The sequence below is a fragment of the Micropterus dolomieu genome, linkage group LG08, assembly GCF_021292245.1.
Source record: "Micropterus dolomieu isolate WLL.071019.BEF.003 ecotype Adirondacks linkage group LG08, ASM2129224v1, whole genome shotgun sequence".
In the NCBI taxonomy this organism is placed as follows: domain Eukaryota; kingdom Metazoa; phylum Chordata; class Actinopteri; order Centrarchiformes; family Centrarchidae; genus Micropterus; species Micropterus dolomieu.
In genome coordinates this window covers 14184301-14209664 of record NC_060157.1, presented here as the reverse complement: position 1 = coordinate 14209664, position 25364 = coordinate 14184301, and the positions used below count along the sequence as shown (strand labels likewise).

General features: G+C 42.9%; 2 protein-coding genes across 3 annotated transcripts in view; one reads left to right on the top strand and one right to left on the bottom strand.

Moving 5' to 3' along the window:
- Positions 1 to 14648, bottom strand: part of LOC123975769 — a 42872-nt gene extending 28224 nt beyond the window's left edge. Inside the window, exons 1-2 of the mRNA XM_046057503.1 lie at positions 14571 to 14648; positions 13549 to 13902 (exon numbers count right to left, since the gene is read on the bottom strand). The gene's annotated coding sequence lies outside the window, so the exon portion shown is untranslated. The remainder of the gene's footprint in view (positions 1 to 13548; positions 13903 to 14570) is intronic.
- A 3967-nt stretch (positions 14649 to 18615) lies between these two features.
- nkain4 (sodium/potassium transporting ATPase interacting 4) overlaps positions 18616 to 25364 on the top strand; it is a 49453-nt gene continuing 42704 nt past the window's right edge. For both annotated transcript variants that reach the window (XM_046055459.1, XM_046055458.1), the window contains exon 1: positions 18616 to 19348. In XM_046055459.1, coding sequence (XP_045911415.1) covers positions 19295 to 19348 — 54 coding nt within the window. In that variant the 5' untranslated portion in view covers positions 18616 to 19294. The remainder of the gene's footprint in view (positions 19349 to 25364) is intronic.

Here is a 25364-nt window from a genome sequence, read left to right as displayed (position 1 = left end):
AGATTGCTATTTCTGCACGGAGCCAGATAACTCAATTATTCATCGCAGCACTCAATTTACCTCTATAAGGAAGGGGGTGGGTGTGTCTTGCTCAGAGTGCGTGTTCCACCTGTACGTGTCTATGTATACATCCGAGTGTGTGCACGAGGAGACCTCTAACAGAAGATGAACTGCTGACATGACACGCCACGCAGCAGGAGAGAAAAGAGGCAAGCAGAGAAAAGGAAAAGGAGCTGTCATAAACATGGTAATCAAAGAGATACGAAGCGCGAGGTGAGGATCAAAGAGCAGAAGGAGAAGAGGGAAGGAATTAGTCGTCTTATCTTCTCTCTAAGCCAACTGTGCACCTTCCAATCCTCTCTAGCTCAATAAACGGTTACAAAGAAAAATACTTTTTGAATTACCAGCAAAACTGAAACTCAGCCACCGTGGCGCTCAACCTTTCTGCACAAGAGGGCTTTATAAGCACCTGCAATCTTGCTCCTGTGGTCTGAGACTAAAACAGAACATTTTGAGTCTGTTATTGAAGCTGCGTACTTGTTATTATTCCCACACATATTTTTTTACCTTTTTGCCAGTCACTGTTTCAACAATAAGTACAGAAAGACGGGGACATAAAGGACAGAATAGAGAATAGGAATGACGTGTGAATAATTTGGTGATTTAGGTGGATTCAGTCCCACAACAAAGTGGGTGAGGAACGCATGGGTTTTGTAGGTAGATGCCCGCTTAGCCACAGACCTTTACACAGTAGAGTGTAAAGGCCGTGGATCAGTGCATGCTGCCGTGTTTCCACAAACAGCTGCTGAGTGCTGCCCCTAGAGCACATTTATCACCACTGACACCATATGGAGTCCTAGGAAGTCCTGAGCAAACACATAGCCTATAGACACAAACACATGACCACATATGCCCACGCTGTACATGTAAACAAAACTAGAAACTGAAACCTAGTTACATGCACATACACAGACTCAGCCATTCAACAGAATTTATATGAAGGACTTTTTCTGCATGTGCACATACACTGAACAAAATTATAAATGCAACACTTTTGTTTTTGCCCCCATTCATCGTGACCTGAACTCAAAGATCCAAGACTTTCTCTACGTACACAAAAGGCCTATTTCTCTCAAATATTGTTCACAAATCTGTCAAAATCTGTGTTAGTGAGCACTTCTCCTTTGCTGAGATAATCCTTCCACCTCACAGATGTGGCATATGAAGATGCTGATCAGGCAGCATGGGTATTGCACAGGTGTGCCTTAGTCTGGCCACAATAAAAGGCCACTCGAAAATGTGCAGTTTCACTGTATTGGGGGGATCCGGGGGGGTCCGGAAACCAGTCAGCATCTGGTGTGACCACCATTTGCCTCACATAGTGCAACACATCTCCTTTGCATAGAGTTGGTCAGATTGTTGATTGTGGCCTGTGGAATGTTGGTGCAATCCACTTCAATGGCTGTGCGAAGTTGCAGTCAGGTCGAGACGGTTCCTGACAGTTTGTGCAGAAATTCTTTGGTTATGCAAACCGATTGTTGCAGCAGCTGCCCGGGTGGCTGGTCTTAGACGATCTTGGAGATGAAGATGCTGAATGTGGAGGTCCTGGGCTGGTGTGGTTACACATGGTCTGCGGCTGCCAGTTGGATGTACTGCCAAATTCTCTGAAACACCTTTGGAGATGGCTTATGGTAGAGGAATGAACATTCAATTCACGGGCAACAGCTCTGGTGGACATTCCTGCAGTCAGCATACCAACTGCACGCTCCCTCAAAATTTGTGACATCTGTGGCATTATGCTGTGTGATGGAACTGCACATTTTCGAGTGGCCTTTTATTGTGGCCAGCCTAAGGCACACCTGTGCAATACCCATGCTGTCTGCTCAGCATCTTGGTATGGCACACCTGTGAGGTGGATGGATTATCTCGGCAAAGGAGAAGTGCTCACTAACACAAATTTTGATAGATCTGTGAATAATATTTGAGAGAAATAGGCCTTTTGCGTACATAGAGAAAGTCTTAGATCAATTCAGCTCAGAGTTCAGCTCATGATGAATGGGGGCAAAAATAAAATGCATTTATAATTTTGTTCACTGTATATTGCATCTGTTAACATCAATCTATGAATTAAAACAAGTGATGCACATATACGACAGACACATAACTCTTCTTCAGTGGCCTATCTCTGCTTGTTGCTGCCCTTATTTCCCTGAGGACAACTCCAAGGAGCCAACTGGAGCAGTTACCCATGCCGACATTTCCATGCAATCATTTACCACAGCACATCCGCCCAGTGGCTCTTTTCATAAGCCTTACAGTCTGCAGCTCTCGTGTAGACTGTATGCACAAGCTGTAAATTCAAAGAAACACAAGGACACACAAACCGAGAGACAGACTAACTTTACACACACACGCATTCACACACACTTCCCTCCACTTTAATCTTTAAGACGGGCAGAATCTATGAGTGATTTATTTGAAACCATCCCCGGGTGGTTTTACGGGACCGAGTCAGTACTTAATCTGATCACAGCATTCACTTTCTATGTCAGCGATTTACGAATCCTCTCCTTAGCCTGAGTTTGTCTGGGTGTGCATGTGTGTTTGCAAGCAAGCTAATGACGGACAGAGAGAGAGGTGGGGAGACAGAGAGAGAGAGACAGAGAGAGAGACAGAGAGAGAGAAACAACAAAATGGCACTGTGCTGAGTGTATACTGTAAGTTAATGTATACTGTAGCACACGCCCCCATGGTTTTGGGTGAGTCACTCTCTGCACTTGCAGGTTTGCATCCAATCTTACATGGCTCAACATGCAACACAGTGTGTGTGTGTGTGTGTGTGTGTGTGTGTGTGTGTGTGTGTGTGTGTGTGTATGTGTGTGTGTGTTTGGGTGTGTAAAATGTCAGCAAACCCCACAAGAAAGCACAACATGAACCTCTGTTGCTCTGTAAAAGCTGAAACTCTGACACAACAAAGCCAAAGCGCGACACACCCATCAACCGTCATGCTACCATCCATCTCCCATTCACGGCCCCGCACTAAGTACCATCCAGATGACTGTGTCTAATTTTCACTGGATATTCCATTTCCATTTGAAAGGTGGTTAGTGGCCATTGAGCAGTGTTATCGTGGCTGTGCAGACAGAGAGCGGCTGCCTTGCTCCTCCCAGCCTCCGACGGAGAAGCCATCGATTTGATTCAGTCTTAAAAGCCAGGTCAGCCTCAGCGATGGCAGCTTATGGAAAAGCCATTACCCCAGGTGAATTCTGAAATGTTAACCTACATGCACGTTTGCCACATCACCCCACCCCCACCCCCTCTCTCTGACTATTCTACACAGCACCACAGATGGAGAGGAGACGGGAGAGAGAGAGAGAGAGAGAGAGAGACTCTCTGAGAGAGAGAGAGCTCTGTGGGTTGCTACTCAATGGAGTTTGCAGGCTCCTCTCTAGGTGAGTCATGCTGCCTTTTCTTTACACTTCTTGTCCAAGGCCACCTACCTTACACCTCCACTCTAGCACAGCCACTGCCAAGTTACTATACGCCTGCTCATCCATTACACTACTCACAGCCTCTGACACTGTAGAAAAGTCACAGACGACTAATTTGATCCAGCTGGAATGCCTGCTGCTGTATTTAACATGATATGCAGTGCCCTAACTAATATTAGTTAGAAATGCAATGTTTTATGTTATTTGCCCGGTTGAGCGATGTTAGATTTTAAGAATAGCATATTCATTCTGGTTGGACTGACTGTCAGTGCGATGATATTGGGTCTCATTGCTCTGTGTAGTTCGTTACAGCTCACTATTTCTAAATGACAGTGCAAACAGTCTGGTTCAAAACTGCTAACCAAGCATGGAGATGTTGAACTCAACAGCAAAGTGTGAGTGGTGGATAAACTGTTTAGCAAGAAGCCACAGTGGAAACAACTTGGTAAATGAAATTCAAAATCCTGCTGCACTACTTGAAATACATCGCTATTATCAGACTACACATGCGTTGCATGAGATCACGTAATAGAAGTTGCAGTCCTTCAATAAAGTCAAAATCTGTATAGAGTGCTTGGGTACAGCTAGTTGTGCTTAGCATGTGGTTCTTTTAGTAATGTAGTTTTTTCAACAGTGTTTTGATTTCAACAAGGAAATCATAAATGGGACAACAATTACACTACATTAATATTTCACAGGCACAGCTGCTCAGTATGAAAGAAGCAAATCATATCAGTAGTGATTTCACTTGATGTTTGACCCGCTGGCCCTGCATGTTTGACGCCGGTGAGATGTACGTGTGTGGCAGTGTGAGTAGGGTTAATATAGTGCAGGGGTTCTGCTAATTTGGGTTAGTGCATGGTTGGCTAATTGGGTTAGGAGAGATTTCATGACAGCTACCACGCTGACAGACCCAGCTTGCTATCGATCAGATGGGTGAATGAAGGGGGACAAACACAGCAGGTGCTTTCATTAAACAAGTGCAAGCACAAGCAAACACAATGAACTGCACACATACACACAAGCTTGTTAGATTACACTGGAACTTACTGCATCGGCTCGATTCTGACAGAGGGAGGTTGGAGGTGTATAAGTCCCGACAAATAAAACAAAAAAAAAGTGCTGAAAAAGATGATGGGTATTCTTGAAAATGGTAGCAAATGGCTAAATAAATATGCAATTGTGTGTGTTTGCATGAAAGAGAAGGAAAGTGTGTGAGAGAGAAAAAGACAGAGACCACTTGGGACCTCGGCTCTCTTTCATGTGGAGGTGAATACATAAATAATAAAATTAAATCATCAAAAACATCCCAAAATAGTCCCAACCGTTCTCTCAATAATATCCACACACACAACATATTATACGTTGTACATTCTTGAAAGTTACGTAAGTTGGTAAATTAAACAATCTATGTATTAAATGTCAGAATTATGACAAAAATATCTTTTTTTGCACCAGTTACACAAGAATCCAAATAACCTAGGAATAGAGATAACAGTCTTCCTGATGTGAAATGTCGTTTTACAATAAAAACTTTATAAAAAAATTGGGAGTAATGTGGTTGTGTATCTTCAGGCTGTGATGTGCTGCCTGCTTCCATAGCTACCCATTATCTGATGGTAGCTAGGTGCAATCTGCAAAGTGTCGGGGGGAGCGAAGCACTAAATAAAGACATTTTCAAGGTGTTTTCAGGCACGAAGAAATCTCAACCCCAGTTGTGTCACTTCACTTCCTCGCTTAACACAATCTGCTGCCTCCTAAAATAGCTCAGTGTTTCTCTGAAGCCAGGCTTCACACTTAACACCAAGATAGACAGATAGGGTGCGTGCTGCAAAAAGAGACTGTGTCAATGCAAAACAAACCCACAACATCCACGCTGCACCAAGCACACAAACCCACTGCAAGATCTGGAGATTCACTTTGTGTGATCCTGCTCTGCACTTTGTGATAGGTACATAGTTTGGCTTTTGCTTAGGTTTCAATATGGGAAGATCACACACCTGTGATAGTGTGCTCACATACAGTGTATGACCTTTATTACACTTTTGAAAACATGAATTGTATAACTGACCTTAAAGAGAAAATGTCAAGCCAACGTGTTTGACGCCAGTCCTCGTGTAAATAGATATTTCCAAATGTTGAAATGTGCCAAAAAAACTTGAGCTAAATGGATTGGCCCCGTCTTGCCTATGTTTTGATTTTGCTGTGAACTATTCTTTAAAGCCAAAGGCCGCCTCTGTAGTGGAGTTCAGCTGATGTGATCTCTCTTTCCACAAGCCACTCTTATTAAGCAGCACCACTAAAAGCCGGAGGATTGTCTTACTAAACCAATCAATATAGGATCTGCCTTGCCGTGGTCCCCGGGGCCCTCGACTCCACCCTTCATTCTTCCTCCGGTTTTCACTGTCCCTACAGTCTCACTCATTCATGGCAGGCATAAGGGTGAGGCGGATGCTACTGTGTGTGTGTGTGTGTGTGTGTGTGTGTGTGTGCATGCGCGTGAGCATTTGTTTGATCCTGCACACCCAAGACAGATCTAATACCAAATGCAGCGCTATCTCAAACCTCAGGAGGTGAAACAGGTGAAAACGGTCCTCTGAGGCAGAGCTGAGGAGCAAACCGCCTGTTAATGAATAAATAAACACGCCAGTCAGCATGAATGCCCCGCTGTCCTCACGCTCTTTTGAGTGCAGAGGCTGATCTTCCTTTGCTAACACCTGTGTGACTGTCAGAGGAATCAATAAACAGCTTCAGCTGCAAAGGTGAACTCACCCGCCAGCGTGCTTCCACTGGCTGTCTGTCTCGAGCAGGAAGAGACATTCACACATGCCTCACATGACATGTCGATGCCATTACTGTGTCGCCAATTAGAGCAAAACATACAAATATATGCATTCTGGTAATATGCAAATACAAACAGATGGCTTAGGAAAGTGTAGAAACACACAGACACACTCGTACACACTACATCGCATCCTATTATGTATCATGTTCCTCAACTAGTCTGCTCAGTTCTAATAGATGACTGGCGTGATAATCAATTCAACATCATCCAATAAGATAAAAAAGCTAGGGCTGCACCGAAATGAATGATTATTTTTTATTTTTTTACCATTGCATAAATTAAATAGTCAAAATGTTCTTTTTACTCAGTGTTTCCCACAGGATTTGGAGAGACTATAGTAGGTGGGTCCGAGGCCCAAGAGGGACCGGTAAAGTAAATTACATGTGTCCATTTACTTTTAATGTGCACATGCAATACGTTTTATACTTTCTGTGAATATAATCCAATTAATCTTATTTCTATCCTGTATAGACACCTTATTTTGAAAACCGGACGTTGTTACATGTGTATCCTCGCACTAAATTCATCAAGTCCGACCCAATTTAATAAATAGTGTTGTTTGTGGTCCTCGTATCGCGTAATATGAAGACTTCACAGCCTCTCTTCAGGTAGGACTCTCATACTGCAACACGTGTCTATGTAAAAAGAGAAACTTACAGGATAAAGACGCTAACCTGCCTGTCAGCTCGCTCTGGTCCGTTTCAGTTACCATAAAGGCATAAAAACTTGTGCACTCCAAATTTAGGTGCTAGCTTAATCGCCTTCTCAGAAACAAGTGACAGAACCATTCAAAGCGGGTCAGACCGTTTGTTGCCTTTTCTAAGACGTTAGCCACAGATGGAGTGGTGCTAGGAGACAATTCATCAGAACAGTGTCTGCAAAGGGCATTTTTTGCATCTTTCTCAGACACTTTAAAATGCTTCCACACTGCTGACATGTCAACGTAAAATTCTGTAAAATTTAATCGGTATATTGACTTATTACGCCGAATACAGAAAGTGCTATTTTTGCTATTTTCGGCCGATTAATTCCGGTGGCCGAACATTTGGTGCATCCCTAACAAAAGCATAAATTACCAACCATGCAGCTGATGCAACAGGCCCATTACTATCTGAAGTTGTGTTTGCTAGCTGATGGTGGGGGTTTTGTTGTATTATGAGTACTACTACTCATAATGCTCTGGTTTGTTGCCACTCTTTTGCAGAAAGACCTGGCGCCAGCAAAGCCGCTGGTTTTGATGCTCAGCACAAAACAGCACGTGAAAAGTTCTTATGTAACACTGTGGCCTTCTTTAAAGCGAGAGCAATATTTTTATGTTAAAGTATATGCCGATCTAACAGCATGAAGAACAAAGCAGAAGGTAGAGAGAAGAAAAAAAGCATCTGGTCTCCGCTAATAAGGACCCCGATGATTCGCTGTTTGCGCAGATTAAACTGTTGTTGGTTTAAACACTTCTCCACCCACAAAAAGTGACAAACTTTTTCAGCTAGGCACTGAACACTGAGTGTAATGGTCCAACAGCAGAAAAAGATCACACAAAGTCAGATTTCCTTAGGTCACTAAAAACAACAACAAAAAGGGTTGACGTTACTTAAAATTGTGATTTTGCACACTTACAAATGGCTATGCAGTACCTCTGCCAAAGCACAAGGAGTGGAAGAGGAAAAGTTGTGCTGGTCAGTCACCTCCATTTGCGTGTCCTTTTTGACTTTTTGGGTCACCTACACTTGCCTGGAAGTTCAAAGAGAAGGGGCATAGGTGACAGTGACCGCGACAAATTATAATTGAAAAGCCACACACGCACGTTACATCACCAGAAGGCTAATAAAAAAATCAAAGAGCACTGGTAATGCTAAATATGAGTTGAGGGTTAAAGGACTATTTCCTCGCTGGAGGCTATAAATCTAAGCTCAAACCTCATCTGCTGCTAAGACCTTGAAAGGTTTTCACAGTCTAAAAAACGGTTGATAGGGAGTAATGCGACCTTTGACATATACAGCAATTCTAAGTCGCTTTGGATAAAAGCGTCAGCTAAATGAGTAGATGTAACATCTTTGCTTGTTGAAATATATTCAAGCAAATTGACACTTCAGGATTATATTATAGAAGACTTCTTTTCTTTTTCATCCGATCACCTTACCTTCTTGTTAATAAAGCACCAAAAGTCGGCACAAGCATCAGGACGGGAGCACGTTTTCTCTCAGTTCACGCAAATGTGTTACCTACATGTAGCTGCAATGTTCAGAGCAAGCATATTATTTTGCATTTCTGTATTTTGATGGTTATCACATTAGACATAATGGGGAGTTGACAGCATATGTAAATCACTGCTTTTTCTTTGCAGCTTTACTTATCGCGTTTGCTCTTGTATACAGTAGTCCTGATCGGGGACATTATACTGTAGTGCTACTGAGACATGAATCAATACTTATGAATTACAGAGCTCCTACTCTAATGGCGAGCTACTGCAATGCTGTACCTACCATGAGATGACAGATCCAAAACTACCCATGCACTTAACAGTTAATCAATTAGTAGGATTCTGAATTGAATTGGATTGAAAAATGCGTGAAAAAACAGGGTTTGAATTTTGAGATGCAATGTACTGTGGTGTGAAAAAGATATCGGTGTAACTGGTCAGTGTCCTTTTTCTTTTCATGTTTAACCAGAGGAGAGTAACTGAGGGTACTGCCAATATGCTGTACTGTTCAGTTGGCCACTGACAGCACAGAAGTAAAAAAAGAAACGTATTCATTGAATTCATTTATTCTGCTTGTCATCCCTTGTTGACTCATTCTCACTCTTTCTTTCTTCAGTGCTCGAATCCTTGTTTCCTCCCTTGGCCTCTGCAACGCCTCTTATTGCCCCGTGCACAGCATTAATAATTGAGAGCATTTTATGCAGGCAGTGAGTTTTGGTGCCCTGAGCTCTTTGGTCACTGATCTATGGCACTAATGCTGGGTGGCCGGCCAGTTTGAGGCCCCGCAAGTCCAAGTCCAGGCTAGGGCACATCTGTCTGGCTAACTGGCCAATCTACGGCCCCTGATCCCTGAGCTATTATGCACACAGCTGACATGCACAAACACACACACGCACGCATGCGCACATTGAGGATTCACGGACCATTTACTCTGTGATCTGCAAAGCTCACATCACACTTTTGCACCTTTGATGAACGACGAAAGGCCACAGACAATGACTGACATTTTCAAAACCCTAAATAACTGTGGGCCGCTGTGCCCTCTGTTCTCCCTCATAAACACTATAATTCTCACTCACAGACACACCATCGCACACTCTCACTATATGATGCATAGGAGATAGAACCGTATTGTGTATAAGAAAGAATTACATAGTTTATAGGACAGTATGATAGTTTGTGTGAGTGAGTGAAAATATGTCTGACTTAAGTTCATATGTGTGAGAAAGGATGACGTGTTCAAGAGGGAGTTTATCTGAAATGGAAGGTTGGTTTACTGAAAAGGAGTGCGGCTTCTCAGTTTCTGATTGGCACACAGCCTTCTTGAAAAGGCCTGCACCTATTAAGTGGCATTTCTAGCAATGTTTAGGCTTCAAGGAGAATTTAAATCAAACCACAGAGCATCTAAGGATGATTTAAAGTTGTGCACATTTTCTTAAAACAATAGCAAGCTCTCAAGCGCCACGATTTGACTGATTACTTACCTTCTCCACTTCATGGTTTTAAGGGCTGTAAGACAAATCAAACTCTCTCTCGGACACAGCTATTCTAAGGAGCATATACTGTCATTTTCTCTTAGAGACAGTATACTATCATTCTGTATTAGAGATAAATATCACCAGCTAATGCCAGATATCGGCCCGATTAAACGACCATTTTGAAATATTCAGCAGCGGCTGATACCTGCACATACAAGGACGATATACAAAAAATGTCTGCAGACACATCTGCGGGCTGCCTAAATTTCCTCAGTCACCATTGTCATTTCTAAATATTAATATGTTTTTCCCTTACACTAAATCTAATCTAACACCATTATTGGCTGATTGGCTAGCGTTAAATATTGTTGTAAGAAAAACATGCAAGAATAATGCAGTTCAGTGACGTCACTTCTGACATACTATTCCCCGCTCTCCCTTTAACACCAGTTTAGAGAATCTACAAAATCTACAGCATAACCCAATGTATGCTATTTCATTAATTAATAAAAAATCCATCTATAACAACTTGTTACTGGCTAAGATAACTATATATAAGATTGTACTCTACATGCAATAATGGAAATATACATTCTTTGTTTTGATATCTGTATTTGATACCAGCCATCAGCCGCCCTGCTCTCTAAATATTGGCATCAGCCATTGAAAAACCCCCATTGGTTGACCACTATTCTGTATTAAACACACTAATATTCTCAATCACACGCAGTATACGATCCTCTTGCAGTACAGTCTTATGGTATGCCTTGCATTTTTCACGCAAATATTTGTGCAGTCCTTGTTTACTCGCCGCAAAACAGCAAGTGCAGCGGCTGTACATTAACAGCTAGCTAGCAACGTATGTCTACGTGCAGGCGTGTTGTGCGTGACAACTCAGAATCGGACTGATCTCGAAACGTACCAGAAACTATTTCCCTCCAGTTTCTCCCCTTTTTCTTTCTGTATGTTTATAAAGTAGAATCACAATTCACGTGTTTTCACTTCTGCTTGCATCTTTCCATTCATTGTGCATGCAATAGCACCGCCTCTAAAACTGTTTAGAGCACAAAATGACTTTTAGAGTGTAACTGTAATAGCCTTGTGTATAGGACATTGTGATGGTGTGTATGAGAGAGGATAAGCTATTTACACTCAGTGGCCACTTTGTCACGCAGGTACACCTGTGCAATCTATTCAATTTGTTACAACAGCTCTGCCATAAGCTTAACCTCTCTATGTTAAGTTTTTGTTGACATTGTTGGAAATATGTGAATTACATCATATGTATATTACTGAAGCCACAGTGAAAGGTGGTGTTGTATTGGACTACATTATATTGAGCTGAGGGGTGTTTATAATCATTTGTGCTCCCTGTTTACACACATGAAGGGGCAGAATATTAGAAACACCAATAAAACTCTACCTTTAACCACAAATTGAATGGTGACAAATTAAATAATTTATCTGACACCTCTCTGACGGTGTCAAAAAAACCCTGAACATTACAGGCATCATAAAAGTCGACTTTACAGCGGAACACTTGTATTGGAAGCCGTCTGACTTTCACAGGTGTGCCAAATAAAAACACAATAAAGTGTATGTGTGTCGGAGATAGTGAGCACAAGACACCATGACTGTGGCTGTAAGAAAGTATGCTAGTGTGTGAGAGCAGGTATGATTTATAACCTAAACAGCCACTCATAAATATTACTCTTTAGTCACAAGTCTGCATCTGTGGTTATGAAAGAGAGATTGGATGTGTATGGGGAGGAAAGGGATAGAGCGGCGCAGGTGTGCAAGTGAACCCGAGACAGTGTGTTTACTTCTATGTGATGACGGAGGGAAGGGATGGAGGGTGGATGAGAGGGGGAGGGAGGGGAGGGAGTAGGAAGGAGCGCCCCAGTCCTGTCGCCTTGGGTGCATCAGCAGCAGGAATTGTTCTCTGCCCTGTGGGGGCCATCTGACTGTTCTGTCACCCTCCACAGAAGGCTGAGTCTGCCTTAAAGTGCTCGGCCCGCGCCTGCAGTTCGACATGCTTGATGTTTAATACATACACAGGGAGAATATTGAGAACGCCTCAGGAGAAATGCAGTACACAGGCTGTAAGGCAGGGAGGGAGGGTTTTTTGCCAGTTTGTAAAACAACCAAGAATAGAGGCTCCTGTACAAAGTGCGCGTGGGCAGGCTGTGAACATAAGTGCCCGGAATTCAAACCAGAGCTGGAGCTCCATCACAAATTTGAAATACACGAGATCCACGAGTTAAGCACCTCTCAACAAAATGCACTTGTAGCGAGTGAGGGTGGGGGACAGCTTCATATTGGTGATTGTGTAATGCACTGACTTATCTGTGCCAGCCATGAAATATATACATCCCATTCACACTTGATGTTTCAGTCAAAACAGCGGCCGTGAACCTCTCACGTATAAGCTGAAATGCGTCTCCCAGTGTGCTCCATTACTTCTGCAATCAGCACGAGTGTGGTGTAATTCAGGGCATCACTCCTCAATAAGGCAGGAGAACGGGCCTCAGGGGTGACCCTCCTGCTTAAGTCAACACAATGAGTGTAATGAGGTGAGATACACACACACAGGCGTGCACACAGACACACACACACACAGGAGATGGGAACCCTTGCTGCATAGTAAATGGATTTCATTCATCTACATGCACTGAGCCTGCTGTAGAAGTTCTACTCACACCCACACATTCAGCAGTACAGCAGGCATTTCACTCCACACCTTATTACAGGTAAGGACATCATTACAGACTGATTTTAGATGTATAGTTGTGGCAAGGATTGATACTGCTTTCCATACTTAACAGTTACATCATTTCAAGGTACACCAATTGTGTATCTTAACTGACAGAACTTGTATTTAAAAAATCATGTCACCAATCAATGGTGAAAATTAAACATTAAATTGATATTAAAAGCCATGTTTCTGTCTGTGTCTCCTGTTGTGCACCTAACAGTCTCAGAGTTCATCAGTACTGAGTCCATAATTAATCAACCCACTGTCTAAGTAGGACTGGTGCCTTTTTTCTTATCATCACGTACAACAACCCACGCCCTCCGGGCCATCAGCGGATTAATGATGAGTGCATGTGATAGGCGAGCCCCTCACAAAGACTTTATTAATTAGTCTTGCACCGACACTGTGGCCGCAGTGTGCAACACATGTTCACTCTAATCAGAACTTTAAAGGGACACGATCGACCTCCAAATCACCCACTGTAGTGCACTGCATGATGTTAAACCTCGATGCGCACGCATTAAGTTAACGGGCGTGTTTAGGGGGAAAGTGCACCATTTCCAAATTAGCAAGTCAACTTTCACACATCGCTGACCGACCGGTTGTGCTGCACTTTACTAAGAAGCCTATAAATGATTGATCAGACAGGTGGGATAGGGTAGGGAATAATTCAGATGCTATAAAGAGGAGCAGGCACGCTGAGCGGTCCAACGCTGTCCAGATGTCACCAAAGTGGAACCAAAATGAAAGAGACAAGTGGTCGAATGTATTGTACTCACTCGCCCCCCGGTGCGTTAGAGGAGCATCCCGGTCTCTCAGGGCCAGCTCTTCAGATGAGTTCTCCTGGGACAGCGCGCCTTGATCCCCACTATCATTCTTCGCAAAGCTCTAGCCTCCTCACAGCCTCACCTTACTCTTCCTCCTTGACATCACAAGAAACAGCAGCTGCACGCTACAGGAAATTCGCCGTTAATTGTTGTTTCACGGTTACAGCCGTCCGTCTCTGTATATGTAGAGCAGAAGTGACAGCAGCGGATTCCTATTTGAGGGGATGCTGACGCGCAACCGGAGGGGCTCGCCTCCTGCCTTTCTCATCTGGCTCCATCAGCTCTCCGTTAGGCAGCACCATGTGACTGAAACCACCGTCAAGACAGACAGAGTAACAGAATTGGTTTCCGGTGAAAGATTTCAAAATAAAAAATTAACAAAAAGGCAAGATGACTCACGATTGGCCAAAAAGTCTTTAAATAAAAATAAATAAATAATTAAGGGTTAGTCGGCTAGCAAGCTAAAACTTAAATATAACAACCCAAAGTAGCAAATGAGGAAGTGGGTAAAAAACTCTTATGCAATTGAGATTTATTATTGTTATTGTTATTTTTACAACATTTAGGCTATACTTCTTTAAAAAATTGTTTTCAATTTTCATTGCAATAAACTGTGTTTCAGTGTTTTCAGTAATGCAAGTGATTGTATGCTAATGTTACCATCCACCATGAAATAGCTAACTTAGATGAAGTAGTGAGTCACCAGCAAAGAAAGCCAGCCAACAGGAACCAGACATAGGCTATCTGTTACATTTTTGTACAGTAAGCCAGGGTAAAAATACCTGTAAAAATTGGACGTATATTCAACTTTTGCGGAGAAAAATAACTCCAAAGGTACGCTGTTTATGCTGGCGTTAAATGTTTAAGTTAGCTTAGGTGTTTGCCAATAGATTTATTTGAATCTTTATGCCATCTAAAATCGCTCAGTATGGAAGCTTGTTAAAATTTCATAGCCTAAATTTACAAAGACTTACATAGCCTCATTTTTCCAAACAACCTTCTTCACATAGCCTGTCAGGCAATTAGGCTAGAGAAATGTGCAAATATAGGCTATTAGCTAGCCTCATATTATGCTGTGTTCCAAGCAACTCGGAACTGGGAAATTTCACTTGAAGTTGGATTTCCTACTTGTGAACTCGGAGAAAAAATATGTACCCAGACTTCAGGAGTAGCAGCCGAATGACGTCACACAACCATTAGCGCTCCCATGGAAGCACACATTGTAAATGGTAAACCATAAACTAAAAGGCAAGTAAACAATTAAATTAAAATAACACATACTAGTATCAAATAGTAAAACTTGTTCTGCATGTAAATTGATGTAGAAATATTTTGTCAATGTTATTGGGTAGCTGGTTACCATAAACAATCTCTGAAATTCATCTTCTGTACCCAAAAGTTATTCAGGAAGTATAGGCTAATCTACAACATTTATTGTCTTTTGAGGATTACCACTTCAATTCATTGTTTTCATTAAAACGTCCATAATTTTAATTAACAGCAAGGACACAGGGTGCAACTTGGTGTACACTTGACAAAGAGTCATGCACCACCATGCGCCTGGAACACTCTGAGGTTGGAAGTCGGAGATTTCAACTCGGACATTTTCTAGTTCTGAGCAGTCTGGAACTCAGCAATAGGCCCACACCATACCAAGCTCTCCTGCCCACAATCTATGCTTGGAGTCTTGAGCTATTGGCAGTACAGGAGCCATAGCCTAACTAACATCAATGTACAGGTATGGATATGATATAAAGAATATGCCACACAAAAAGAATATGTTTGTAATTGTTTGATTATAAAGTGCATTTTTTCTAAAGATTTTAGTCATAAAAACATTGTTTTACATAGTTTACAGGTTGTGTTTTTCTCCCGAACAGACCTTGTGTACATGGGGCCCCCAGTTTCCGGTTCAGAGAGCATCTTGCTCTGCTTTCAGTGATCTTTTTTTCATCTAGACCATTGATTGTGACTCATACGGTATATATATAGGCTGTATGCTTTTAAATAATGTGATATATGATAAAATACAGAAAGTCTATTTGTACAAGGTTTACATCCATTGGAAAGGAGCATCGAACTAGTGATGTACTTTTATTTTGAAGGAAACCTACCTAATTTCCTGTTTGTTTCCAGCGTGTGTCTGGCTTGACGAACCTGTAAAGGTAACCATTCAATTAAAGCAGACCTCTCTGACGACTGCCTCCAAGCGGCCAGCACTAGAATAACATCCAGTGTTCAAAAATGATTCTGGGGACCAGTATTTCTTCACCAAAGCATAATCCCATTATAAATTATGTACATGCTCCTCATAATAGCCTCTGTATTTATTCTTCATTGAGTCTGGAACTTTCTTCATGGCCAACTAGTGAAGAAAAATCAGATGAGACTCCAAGGACACATGCATAGTATTCTTAACATTTTCATGAGCACGGGCTCATGAAAAGAAAAAAACATTCATATGCTTGTGGGTAATTTGCAGCTATGTAGGGTAGTTTGTGTTAAGAGCTGTAAGGAGTAGCTCGATGTGCTGATTTAAGGTTAGGCTATGATGTATTATTAGCCACGGTAGGTGTGCGTTGCACCAATGCAAAATATTCAGTGTTGTTTCTTTTACCCACAGCAGCTCCCCAGGTGACATACAGTCTGAATAATGGCATATTTGGTAACCCTGTGGTATAATAAAACTACTGTTTTATCACAATAACTTTTCAGGCTGCTGTAAGTGTAAGAAAGGGTGCAATCTATTTTACTCTCATGTCTCCGTCAGCCTGACAGATGACGAATTGGCTGTTAGGTAATAGTGAAGCAGACTTCTCTTGAGTGTGCGTCTGCATGAGGAATTTTCAGTGGGGGTGTTTGAGCGCCAAAATGTGTGACAAGAGAAATATAGAAGGAAACAGAGAAACAGTGAAAGAAAGAGGGAGCGAGAACTAGAAGCGACAGCCTTGGTTGCTTTCAAAGAGGGAAAAGCCTTGTCCTTTTGAGGTATTTTTTCTATTGTTGTCCACTACGATCCAGACTCTTGGGTCTCCTCCACAATGCAGGTCCCCTCAGAGCAGCGCACCACTGGCTGTCCTGTCGCTTCACATTAGTGTCTTTGTGGAGAACAGCAGCCCCTGAAGGCTTGGACACACTTGCCATGAAAGAAGTGTTCTGGACACACACACACACACACACACACACACACACACACACACAGAGTGAGTCGATAAGGAGGTGTTTGGCAAAATGGGAACACAAGGAGAACCTCTATCAAGGCTTCTAATAGAACTATAACAGTGACCTTATTTCAGCCTTGGCTCACCTCCCTCAGTCTCACCCACTCCCTCCCGAACAGTCACCCACCAACACACATGCACACGTGCACACACACAAACACACACACACACACACACAGATATTTTTATGGCACACATTCAGAAAACATGTTCTCATAAGAATTGCAGATGTGAATGACTGAGCTTCATGCGTTCACTAATGTATTCTTAACCAACAAATTGGTTAATGCTACTGACTACACACACAGAAAGTTTTTCCTACATTAAATGACATGTTAGACTCACTAGTGTGTTTTAAACACGCATATCTTTATGTTGTGAATAATAGCTAAGATTAAAGTGTTTCCAAAGACAGCAAATATTCTATCCTGTGTTTGGTGTGAAATGTGTGTAGAATGATGACCAAGACATTTACAATATTTCCATTTGGTGTCATACTGCAGCCATGACAATGTGGCGCTCTGGTACAGTCAAGCATCATTGTTGAAACAAGCCTTAAAAAAGTTAATTGACATCCATTAGCCTAGTACAAGGCCTTTCTTAACACTGTTTGTTTATAGGTAGGGCCTAGCAAGTGGACACCATCACCGTCAAAAAGACTAGCCCACAGACGGCATTGTTATAATTCGTGGCTAAACTAACAGTCTGTAGCTTTCCATTAACAAAAGATATACGAGTCCTCAAAAGGTAAACGTTTTTAAAGTCATATGCACAGACCCGCTTGGAGCCTGAACAAGACACATATTGCATAACACAATAAAGTAAATGTGCCTAATAATGCGTATCTGAGACAGATATAACTGGAATAAATGTACTATAAATCATCAATAGACTTAAACTTAGAGAAAACAGATGCAGGTGGTGGGTGATGCTCAAGCTACTTCAAATTGATCACGATTCTTGTTTTTTGTTTTTTTTCAGGTTTTGAGCTGTCATGATGAAAGAACAGTCTTTTTTATTTCAAAACCAAAGAGTGGGGGGAAAGCCCAATTCGTGTCGGTTCCATAAATACCCCGAGGTTATTTTTGGCGATGGGTAGGGGGGTGGAGCTCCTCCCGGGCCCGGCTGGACGCAGGTGGGCAGGGCGGCGTGGGACGGCGGGGAAGAGAGAGGAGAAGGAGCGGTACTTTAAAGGAGCAGAGCGGAGGAGTGTGTGATGAAATGAGATGTGAAGTGTTCCCTCACTCAGCCCGCAGGCGCGTAAAAGATTCATCAAGCTGGTGAGGAGAGAGGTGGGACCTGCCTCCATGCACTAGAGAGAGAGAGAGAGTGACTGAGAGAGTTGCTTTTAAGATCTTTTCTATTATAAATAATACCGAGCAGAGGCTACCCAGAAGGCAAACGGAGATCCAAACAAAAGGTCTATGCTGAGAAAGGGCGGCAGGGCAGGAGGGATTTGGAAAAGGGGGGTGGGGCAAATTTGATAGAAAGTGGAAGAGTGGAAATTGTAGGCTAACCTGCAAAGAAACTGGACATAAAATAGTAATACATTTGAAAAGTTGAAAAGTCACTGAGATAAAAAAAAAAAAAAGTGCCATCATTGGGTAATGTAAAATAATTTTAATTGCTTTAATTATTATTGTAGAAACTTTCAAACGGCGTCTTGTTAAATTTTGAGAAGAGACGTCTGTCTCTAAATTTGGAACATCACATAACTGAAAAATGTGGCTTCCATTTTGAAGGGGTTTTATTTTGGAAACTTGTTAGAGTGCGTCTCTTCACGTGCTCACAAGATGGCGCCAGTTCTCCATCAGCAGAAGCTGATGGAGAACTGGCGCTCCTCCTCAACACACGCTCATATCTCAACATGAGACGCTGACATTTACTTGTTAGCAAACACCGATATGGATTTTTAACGCTTCCCCACTAATAAATGCCCGAAATTGTCACTTTATCACGTTATCTGTAGCTTACTTCCAATTGCTATTTAGCATCTTAACTGACTTAGCAGAAATGTATTTGGTCACCATGGCAATATATCGCCTCTGTTAAAACATTTTGAATTAACAAGCGCGTACTTTCTCGCCTCCACACCACAGACAGCTTCCAGAAACCACTTCACGCCCCCCAGTCAGCCACATCCCAGCGCCCGGTGGACTGCCCCACCACCTCCTCCTCCTCACTTCATCCCACTCCCCTCCTCCTCCTTTTACACACCGGCTCGCAACCACCCACCCAGCCAGTCACCTCAAGTCCGACCGGCCGGCTGGAACGGAGGCAAACAAACAGACCAGCCAGGTCGATCCCGTCGCGTTTTTTCCTCTTCTGGCTCATCAAAGAGACACCGGAGCAGAAAAGGAGAATGACAAGCCGGTGCTTGGATCAGCACTGAGTTTGGTCAGCACATCGAGAGCTCCTCCGACCCGTTTCCAAGTCCGTTTCTCCCGGCTTAGAGTCACGTTTTCACCGCTGACACAATGGGCTGCTGCAGCGGGCGATGCACCCTCATCTTTATTTGCACTTTACAGTTGGTGAGTTGACACATACTTCTCTGGGCTACTTGTTTTACAAGTTTGTGCTTGGAAATGGCTTCAGTGTTACCGTAGTCTTTTTTTGAATGGCTTGTTTTAACAGAAGTCCATGTTCTGTGGAAGGCTGAGCATTATCCCGTGTGGAAAACTGATAACGTTACAGAAATATCAGTTACATCCTAAAAGTTAGCTGTTATAAGCTAAAGCTATATGGCTCATAACTCACTAACGTTATACTGTAAGACTACATAGAGTCTCCATGTTTGTGTCTTCTTTCTTCCCCCTTGCTTGTGTTGATATTTACTGAAATCGTGTTTAAGTAGAAATCACTACCCTGGATTGATAGATTTTGTGCCCATTCTTAGTAATTTGTTTATTTCTTTACCTGATCCATGAGGAAAGTCCCTGTTGTGACAGAAAACATATTATATATTATTATATATATTGTTAGGAATTACCAGAAACAGCCTCAAGTGTTAGCCCATTGATGGACAGTTTTGGGGTAACTATGCTGTGTGATGCATGATGAAAGTGCATAATCAAATATATGGATTTGCTCTTCTGAATATCCTAATGGTGGCCCAGAATATACTACGTTACCTGAAGTCACCATGATGTTGTTCTGTGTGAGGCATCAGCTATTTCTTCAAAACCCATGTCGGTATTTCAGATTAATATCCAGAGTTGCTGCTGCCACGCAATATGAAACATCTTGTCTGCTGTTAAATACATTTCTTCTCTGATCTTAAGATTTTAGGGCTTTGTCTGTCAAGAACACAAACCAACTGGGGAAATGTTGATCCACAAAACACAATTGATGCAGAGACTTATGGCTTGTTGGAGCCTTTCAGTTTCTGATCAGTGAAGTGTGGGGCTGTGACATTTTCCTGATGGTAGCTTTGCAGTCTCAGATGATGCTTCCCATTGACTCACGGGCCAGCTTGCCTTTTGCCACAATCCCTGAGTAGAGTTTTACTTGACAGGGTGTGACAATGTTATTTATGGTGTTATTAAAAACTGAGGTTGCTCACACCGTAAGCGCCCAGGTAGATGTCACTTTTAACAGCTAAGGGAACAATAAAATCTTCTCCAGCCGAAGAGTCAAGTGGGAAAGTTCTGATATGCTACATTTCATTCTGCATGAGGGAATCCAGAAACAAACAAAAGTGGAACACATGACAAAAGAAAAGCATATGATGGGAAGCGGCGGTTAGTATACCTGTGTTGGAAAAGAAACCAGGGTTTCAAACATCTAAGTAATAACAATGTTTGTACCCCCTCAAGCTAATATCTCAAGACCCCTTCAGAGTTCTCCCTCAGAGTTACAGGTTTGTGTTCTGGCTAATGCTTGGGTAGGTACAACCCGTCTCGAGTTACACACATAGATATAAAAGGCTGTTGATCTAGATTTGAAATGAACCACTGAAGCTGAGTTTAATTGCGTTTTCAGAGGAAAAAGATTAAGGCAAGCGTTTGCTTGCTCTTTCTTGCTGTCATATGAATGACTTCCTACCACCATCAGCCTCCCACTGCCCTCTCCCCACTTCATCTTAAGATTTAGTAGAGGGCTGGTGTTTATTTGTGGGTAACACCAGTGTATCTGTCAAGTTTCTGCTCTGGAAAGTTATTAGATAGTGAAACAATAGGGAACTTGGACAAAGATAAAGAGTCTTCTTATGTGTGTATGGCTTAGATGACAATAGTGTCAGCATTGCTCCCTTTAGTAAAATGTCATGTCTTGCTCTTTGATGACACACACACACAAACACAGACAGACAGAGAGGGCTGTTAACCCACCTTGAGGGACACGCCTGCTTTCCCTTCCCAGACTTCGGACCTTTTTTCCTTATTAGAGAGAAGGAGGTCGACCATTTGTTAAGAGGTTTATAAAGCTGTCAGCGGGCTGCCTGAAAAGTCCCCGAAGACTCCTGGAAACAGCTTTATTTTCCCCTGGCACTATTTCTGGATGACCTGCCACTTCCTGTCTGCAGAAACACACACTTTGCAACTGCACACTTCTGATGAGTTTAACCTAGAAAGAGGGGTTGCATTAAACCATGCATGACCTTTTCAAAAGGTCATGTTAGGCGTGTGTGTGTTCACATGAATATACATGTGCCCATGTGTGTGGAGCAGCACAAGGGGCCCCCACTCTCCCCTGGCTGAAACCTATGCATTGACAATGAGCCAGGTTATTCCCAGTCCATTACAGGGTAAAACTACCATTAACAAAACAACATACTCTGCTCCTCAGATGTAAAAATAGCCCTTTGCGAAGCGCTGTGTGTGCTAATTAGCTGGGCAGAGTGCTTTGATCAAACCTCTTTTGGCATCTCGGCCATCCCCTAATTGAATTGTGGTGCGCTTTCCTCATCAACAGGCCGAGCGGTGGGACTCATCTCTCTGGGACAGAAGGCAACAGATAATGAGCCTGTATTGATCGGAACGCCTCTGTTCCCTCTTCCCTCTGCAGCCTAACTATTCCAGACAGTAGGGCTGGATCGTTGTCAGAACCCTGATCAGCCCCAGAGAATGGCAAGCGTTGGCAGGAAGCCCTGTCTGTCTAATGATTTGTTTGTACTCTGAGAAACAGGCAAACTCGTTTTTGTCTCAATGGGTTGGCCGCTTGAGGCGTTGACCTAAAGCCGACCTGGCGTGGAAGCGTTTCGATTGGTCAGATGTGGGACCCGGACCAGGCATATTGTGAATGTCAGCGACTGGCCATGAGGTGGGATGTTGTTCTGAATGGAGGTGACGGTTAATGCAGCTCCGCGAACAGTTGGTGATTGATGAAGGAGGCCTCTTCGTTGGTCATGGTGGTTTTCCCGGGAAAGGGCAGACACACGCACGTAGACGCACACATTATCACACTGAACAAGGGTAATGACCTCACAACTGAACGTTGACCCTGAAGCTGCCTGACCATAACTGCGCTGGCAGCACTGACTGATGGAACCTCAACGAGACACGGGCAGTATTTCATGCACCCCTCTTCACACTCAGACACACCCACAGACACAGCTGCGCATTCTGAACTGTGAGTTATGGGTTAGTAGGTCTAGTGTAGGGGAAAGATTACAGCCTTTCATACGACGGGGAGGAAATGCAGCGTTGTGGGCTCCTGACGAGATGAGAGAAATGAAGGAAAGAGCTGGAAGGGGTTTTACTTGATCACAAGCAAGGAGAAGAAAAAGTTGCCCATGTTGTCACAGCGAGTGGCTTCATGTTTGCCTATGTAGGACAAAGTGCTTTCAGTGAAGTAATCCACAGGGACAACAGAGATCTGCAAGTTTTACCTCATCTTCACCCTTAAAAACTACAGTGAGGCTCACCACAAGCGCTAAGTGCGTGTGCGTGTGCATGTGTGTTAAATCTTGCATCACACTGCCCACTTTTCCTCTACTCTTTTGATGGCATAGCTAGAGAATATACTAACTTTGTACTGAAGGCTTCAGAGAAGTAGTCCGGGTTCAACCAAAGTGCTTCCAAGAAAGTTTTAGCGGAGAAGCAGAGAGCCTCATCCTGAGGAGCGTTCTTTCTAAAGGTGTGACATCATCCCTTGGCAGGCATCACGCCATCTCCCACACATTACAAAGGAATTAGGCTGTGTGTGTGCCCCCCCCCCCGCTCCCACTGCTAACTTATTTGCTTTATGGAAGCGCTAACATTCAAATTTCCTGTTGAATATTCATGAGCTCAGAGATGCGGGATGTCTATCAACAAACTGTCTCTCCCACCTAACCAATCTACGTGTGACAGACACAGACACACACATGCACAAGGGCCCATAGCTTTGATATTAATGCACCACACAGCTGTAATTAAGAATAATTACTGCAGCTGGGGGAATTTGCGTGGCAATAAAACATTTGATGCTATCGGGCCAGCAGACCTGGGTGTGAGAGCTACTGCTACTGTATAATCCTGTTCTGTCTTGCTAGTTTGCATGAGAGGTCATATATCAAAATCTGGTAACTAGTGAAATATGAAAGCTGATCTTGGCAAGAGCTTACTATTTCAATTTTATCAGTTACAGATGCTACAGACATCTGTTTAGGGTATTTCCTTTGGCGCGTGCCTGGTTAAGCATGTGTAACTTCTTTAGTGTGTCTGTGTGAGAGTGGAGTCTGGTGTGATCAATGATAATGAACTGTATTTCCTTGGCACTGCCAAGTTGATGGAGGAGATAGGCCAGCGGGAATAGAGCGGATGGTCACAGCTCTTTTATCTCTCTGTTTCTTCTCTTTTGTCTTTGCCTCTCTGGGCCTGCTTGTAAGTTCCCATGAAGCCTCTCCAGACTCTGATTCATATCATTGTGATCAGAAACACATTTTTTTTTATACTATTTGTTTTGGCTTGCACAGATGGCGGCAGAATAAGATACCATCCCTGTCTGAATTATCTATGCACATACAAAATGTGTTGTCTGTGTTTGTGTGTTCGACACAGCTTGAGATGGCCTCACCATAAACTAGGCGTATTCGCCAAATGGCAGCAGATGCCAGCAGCAATATATTTGTTGGCTTCTTAGTCAATTTATTATTTTGTAAAGTAGATTTAAATGGAGCTGAACCAGTATGTGTTTAAGACATTGAATACATTTATCACAATTGACATACAGTTATACACAAAGATGCATTCATCAGAAATCTACACCTCTAAGCCTAAGGCAACTCATAGTCAATTATCTGGAACCCAGCGAGCATCAATCAACATTATGGAGCCAGTTTTTAGCTTAAACTAGACTCCTGCACCTTCTTGACACAAACAAGTCAGAGCAATCAAAACGACAGAGGTTGCTAACGTTGGTGATGGCATTTTTACAAAGCATGTTCCTATTTGGACTAGGTCACTTTTTCAGAAAGTCACGGTTGAACGAAATAGAACTAACACGTAACTTCTTTGAAGTCATTCAAACACAACACGCATAAGTGTAGTGCACTGCACTGAATGGGTGAATGTTGACTTGTAACGCAAAACGCTTTGAGTAGTCGGAAGACTACTAAAGGCACTATACAAGTACAGTCCAGATCTGTTACTCCAGGTCCCCAAGGCACCGTCTCGTCAGTTAAAGCACAGTAATGTGAGCAAACCAGATGAAACCTGCTGGCTCAAATGGTTCAGCAGCTTAGAATTGGGAAGAAATTTTGGTCATTAGGACCTGGTTACAAATTGCTATCCAGATAATTAAAATTACATGACCACCAAAGTTGCTGTTCAGACAGTCGAGAATGCTGCTAAAAAGCTCTGCCTGCTTGTTAGACTCACCCTCTGTAGGTCTATATATAAAATTAACCAATCTTAAAAGAAAGTACATATTCTAATGTTCCAGTCCTTTTAAAGGAGGGTTCATTCCAGAGACACTGTGAAAGTGGGAGATGGAGGGCAGAGGTGTGTGATTGTGGGTTACAGAAGCTCCAGTAGTTTATGTGATTTCAGAAATGAAGGTCTTAACCCTGTCTTATATTGTCCCTGGGCCCTTATTCTTTTCTTTTTGAAGGTTGTGCACAACGCCATAACTAGGTACAATAGGTGTGTGTGTGTGTGTGTGTGTGTGAGCTGTGTTTGTGCTGTCAAATGGACCCCTGGTGTTCAGTGCTGATTGTGGTCTTGACCCAGGCTGTGTTGATTGCTGTGTCTGAACAGCCCTCATCCACAGAAGAGCGGCTCCTGACAGGTCCTTGCCTGGCCTTAGCTGCAAGTACCAGCCCAATCAAAAAAAAAAAGTTGATTAAACAACAGCCTACAGCGTTTGAGAAGGAGTGTGTGTGTGTGTGTGTGTGTGTGTGTGTGTGTGTTTGTTGTAGGTCACGGGGCAAGGTTACTGCATAATAAATCTCCACTCACACCTCCAGACTTTTGGAGCTCCCACCAGTGTGTCATCATCTCACCTGAGAACCTAATGCAACCTGGGAACTCAAGGATGAGAAGCGCTGCTCGAATGTGTAAAGAATGTTCATGCTCCGCCCCTTATGCGTTTCCTTTGTTAAAACACAACAAGGCTTTGTTACATACC